The following is a 4,851-nucleotide window of genomic DNA, read 5'->3' on the forward strand; positions in this document are numbered from 1 at the left end:
ATTTTTTATTTTAATGTGAAATTAAAGTTTTAGATTTAACAAATAATAACCACAATATAATTTAATTTCATTTTTACTGGATCTCTGAATTATAGATAAAGTAGCACTACAAAAGCACACATGTGTCCTTATCTGTTTGGGCCAGAGGAAAGAGGCCCACATTTTTTTATTGGGAAAAAAAGCCATGGGAATTTTGGGCCATGAAAAATGATGGGTTGACCTTTGGGCCCATTAGTATATTGGATTCAATAAACTATAGTGAGTTTGGACCCCACAATCACACTTTAACAATTTTTTTCAAAAAAGTATCTTACCAAAAAAAATAAAAAAAAATAAAAAATAAAAAATAACAGAATTTGTTACTTATTAGTATTAGAGTTTGCAGTCACATGTCTCTGATTTTTTCTAATTATAGTATCGTGGCTATTTCCATTTTCCACAAACGGTTAATTCGGAAAACAAAACCCAGCTGAAACCGAAAACTGAAACTGAACCTGGGGGGTTTTTACGTCTTTTCACCTTCATTTCAATGGAGCTTGGTGGTTGTTCTTCTTCTTCGTCTTCTTCAAGCTTGTGCCTGCAACAATTAACAGCACTATTACGCACCGAAAAAAGTTCTTGTTGTGTTTCCACTCGTGACTGGAGGAGCATCAGCAGCAAGAAGAGAGCAACAACACTTTCTTCCATTTCCACGCGAACATTTTCAGTGTCGTATCGCAAATTTGTCGATTTCGCTTTGGATGAAACCACAAGCCACACTCACTTGTTCTCTTCCCCTCTACAGGTTCCACTTCTTAATTTTTTTGGATTAGGTTAATTATATAATATAATTTAATTTAACTGTAAACTATTATATCATTTAATTATGTGTTTCAGTCACATCCTGTGCCGTTATGCTACCTATATACAGCGACAACTTTTTACTTTGATTATTAGTTAGTGCCTTAATTAATTTGTTTTACTATAGGTAGTTATTTAACTACTAAACCACTAATTATTATTATAAGCTTGTGTGCTATTGAGCTTTTCATTCATAAATTGTTGCTACTATTGTTTAAAATTTAGTTTAATTATGGCTACTAATTGAGCTGAAATTGTGTTATTGTGTTTTATACCTTCGATGATACTTTCCTGTGTTGTTAACTAGGAAAAGTATAATTCTCTGGAGCCGAAGGATGGTAAAGGAGAGATTAGTATCCAATCATTCGAAGCTGCCGAGATTCGGCTTCTACGGAGTTTGATCATTGAGACAGAAACAATGCAGGTATCTTTTCAAAATTTCTTCTAAGCATCATATCTAATTTGATATATGATTGGTTTTACACTTTCAATATTTCAAATGCTATATCTCTGCATATTTCTTTTTTTCCTCCTTAGTCATATTACAGCTATTTTGATGTACCAACTACACTACAGGGGGAAATAAGTAGCAGAAGATTACTTATAATTATATAATAAAATAAAATTGAGAAGTCATTACTGAAGTATTCTGAAATCTTGGAGATAGGTAAAAGTTTTACTATATGCTTAGTGCTTCATTTTTATGCAGGTTCTGGATTTCACTGTCTTTCCAAGAGCAGAATATGATGTCCCCATATTTTGTGCTAACTTTTTCACCACCGCTAGAACAAATATTGTCGTCTTGTAAGTTGGCATCTTCTTCCATATCTATTGCAATATGCTTCTGGGAAATGTATCAATTATGTTCTCTATCTTGACAATCTGATAAAATTTTCTCAACTCTCAACTATTCCCTTTATATTTTCAAACACCGAGGAGTGAGGACAACATACTATGTATAAATTTGTAATGTGGATCACTAATTGTTGTCCAAAGCAAAAAAAAAAAAAAAAAAAAAGTATTGGAACACAAGTTCTAAGAATGCAGCTTTGCTTTTATGGTTACAGGGACCTTAACCCTTTGCATGATGTCATCAATCAACGTCACTACAAGGAGAAGTACTTTAAAAGCTTAATTCCTCTTGGCCTTAAATATGCAGAGGTAACTGGAAATAATTTAGTGGAACATTCATGAAACGATTCTTGCTAAAAGTATCTTCAATATAGGAACATTTAACCATTCAACTGTTTAACAGCTTTTTCCATGGGGAGGGAAGCTCACAAGTGAATCTATAAAGTTCTTTTCACCAATTGTCATTTGGACAAAGTTCAATTCAAGCCCAGAAAATTATGAAATTCTATATTCTGCATTCAAGGATTATTACAAGGTAATCCCAGCAGCATGGTACATTAATAAATCATGTTTTGCGAAGGGTAATCTCAGTAGGCTTTCTAATTCTTGACCTTTGAATATTATTCTTGCAGGTATGGTTGGAGTTGGTAAGCAAAGCCGTTAAAGCGACTGATGAATCCCAGATTTCCCGGAATCTCGAAGCTCAACATAGATATCTGGTGTGGAGAGCAGAAAAGGTAGTTTGCCTATTTTGTTTCTGACTTTTTAAATGACTGGTGATTTTCCATAAGAATGTAAATGGATGTCATAGTTATGATGGTTTATGATTTCAATAATTCAGAGAGAAGTCACTTTCCAGTTTCCCACCTATGAAATAGAATTACACAATTTTGACAAACATTATGGTCTTGCTTGTATATGATGGGAACATCCACTGTCTTTCAAACAATAAAATGGATGCTTTTGAGATCAAGTTTTGAACTGTCACACACTGAGCAACCAACCTAACAAGAACTTGCGTTTTAGTATCGTCCATGTCTAATTCTTATTACCTAAAAAACTTGGTGAGTAGGATCCTGGACAGGGTGTTTTGAAGAAACTGATTGGGGAAACACTTGCAAAGGTAGACCAAATTTGAGGTTAGTCTTATTCTGTTACATCCTAGTGCTACGGATCCTTAATTCCTGTTTTATCCCATAGGATTTGCTAAGAGGCTTTCTCTTTAATGGAGTTGACGTACTAGGCAGCAAAACATTCAATGATTATTTTCCGCACTACTGCTCGAAGGATGGTGATCTGAATAATAAAGGCAGCATTATTGGGAAGTCTTTTGAAAATCGCCCATGGGACGAGAGAGGAGAATTCCTTGGTAATATCTTTTGAACCAAGTTTCGTCCTATTGCTGCTTTCTTTCAGTCTCTTATTAGAGTCTTTTGTTATTTTCGCTCCATTGGCATCATTGGAGTATTTTAGGTGAAGGAATTATACCATAGGGAAGCCTTTCGTAATCGTCCCTAGGAAAAAAAATACAAGGACATTGAGATAGTAGAGACAGTGATCGGGTGACGCAAGCCAAAAAACTCGGGTTGCGACCTGCAATTTTTGTCAACAGTTAACACTTAACACCCTAAATCAGTTGCTGTCTTGCTGATTGGTTAAATCAGCTATCACTCGCTTGTAATTTCTTTTCCTCTTGCTATGTTTTTATGTGTATATTATGGGCTAAAATCAAAATTAAGCACCCTTGAGGTCTAGGAAATTGTAATGTAGACACCGAAATTTTGATTTATCTGCTGCTCTACATATATATAAATTCTTAATCCTGGAACACAATCTAATTTCAGCTGAACACACACACTGGTACAAATAATTTGAATGTGTTCTTGCGTGAGTAACCTGGACACAACGTCGGCTATGAGAGACGGCGCCGAGCTTTTATCTTCAATGTCGAGCTATAAGTTAGGAAAATCTGAGCTCTTTGTCCAGAGAAGTGTCATGGAGAGAATGAACAAAGGGGATGTACCTGCAAAAGGCACTCCGATATTTAAGTTAGTACTGTGAATTCAGTATATCCTTTGAAGACAAAATATCATACTTTTATAGGTGAGATAGAATAGGTCGGTTACGTTTTTATTGATCATCTGAATTGAAGAACAGTTAATAGGTTTTAATAAGTAATAATGTCTAATCGGACGTTTTTATTCCAGAATGTAATTCGTTAAGTCTGATTGTAACGTATAACGCCGAATTATAACGTAAAATGCCAAGTTATAGTGCATAATGTCGAGTTATGACATCGAATTTGTATCGGCCGTGTCAGAACGCTCCCTACAAAATTTGTTCCCGTCATAATTTAGAAACGTGCTTGGTATGTTCATCCTTTTGTACGTGGAACAATATGGGCTCTACTATTTTATTTTGGGCTGTTCTGTGCCATTGGATATATACACGTGAAATATAATAGAGGGCTTGATTATAAATATCCTCGGGCCTATGAAAAAGAGTGTTCTCTTAGTATTATAAACAGAAAACAACATCATTTCTTTTTAAGTTTTCAATATTCTGAAAGAATTAAAATTTTCTATTTCAAGTCTTTTAACTAGCGTCCATAAATGAATCCAAAATAAAATGAACCTCATTCGCTGTATTGAGTAAATAAATTTAACCTTTAAATCTTTTAACAAACTTTTTTCTTCAAAAAGAGTCTAAAGGATGGATGGTATAATAAGATGATCGATTATAAGGCAGTAAAAAGAGTCTAAAAGACTATAAAAGGATGAAGAACGGGTTCTACACTTCTACTTGTTGACTTGTGTAAAAATCAATATCTTTTTTTATAAAAATAAAAGGCAATATATATAACAGCAAGTACATGCCAGGCTTAGGTAATCAAATTAAAACCTTTTTCCTTTGACCCATTTTTCTTTTCTATGACTTTGCTATCGTCTTTCTCTCTCACTCTCTCTCTCTCTTCATATGCTTGGCAGTGTGCTGTACAGCAATACGAAATGAAATCTGTGAGTCTGTTCTGATTGTGAATGTTGATATAAGATTGTACCTGCTGTACCTCACTCTTCATCATAGAATGAATAATATAAACAATTTAGGTGGCTGCCTGTGGTATATTTTTCTCTACAACTTGTCCAATACCTTCTATTG

The 4,851-nt window shown here is 34.3% G+C and overlaps 1 protein-coding gene across 4 annotated transcripts; it reads left to right on the forward strand.

Annotated features, from left to right (window-relative positions):
• Positions 1-391: 391 nt before the first annotated feature.
• On the forward strand, positions 392-4,174 carry LOC112766749 (phytochromobilin:ferredoxin oxidoreductase, chloroplastic). 4 transcript variants are annotated; one of them, XR_011874811.1, is made up of 9 exons: positions 392-784; positions 1,148-1,264; positions 1,550-1,644; positions 1,908-2,001; positions 2,096-2,227; positions 2,325-2,429; positions 2,765-2,831; positions 2,936-3,061; positions 3,537-4,174. XR_011874811.1 is itself a non-coding variant. In XM_025812640.3 (9 exons), exons 1-9 carry the CDS (start codon positions 530-532, stop codon positions 3,560-3,562), a joined length of 1,044 nt encoding a protein of 347 aa, XP_025668425.1. In that variant the 5' UTR covers positions 392-529; the 3' UTR covers positions 3,563-4,174. The 4 variants fall into 4 exon arrangements, 2 of the variants coding, with proteins under 2 accessions (XP_025668425.1, XP_025668426.1); XR_003184536.3 differs by lacking the exon at positions 3,537-4,174 and adding an exon at positions 3,166-3,525; XM_025812640.3 differs by having other exon boundaries at positions 2,765-2,815; positions 2,893-3,061.
• The last annotated feature ends 677 nt before the right edge of the window (positions 4,175-4,851 follow it).

This window comes from Arachis hypogaea, chromosome 17 (assembly GCF_003086295.3).
Source record: "Arachis hypogaea cultivar Tifrunner chromosome 17, arahy.Tifrunner.gnm2.J5K5, whole genome shotgun sequence".
Taxonomy (NCBI): Eukaryota; Viridiplantae; Streptophyta; class Magnoliopsida; order Fabales; family Fabaceae; genus Arachis; species Arachis hypogaea.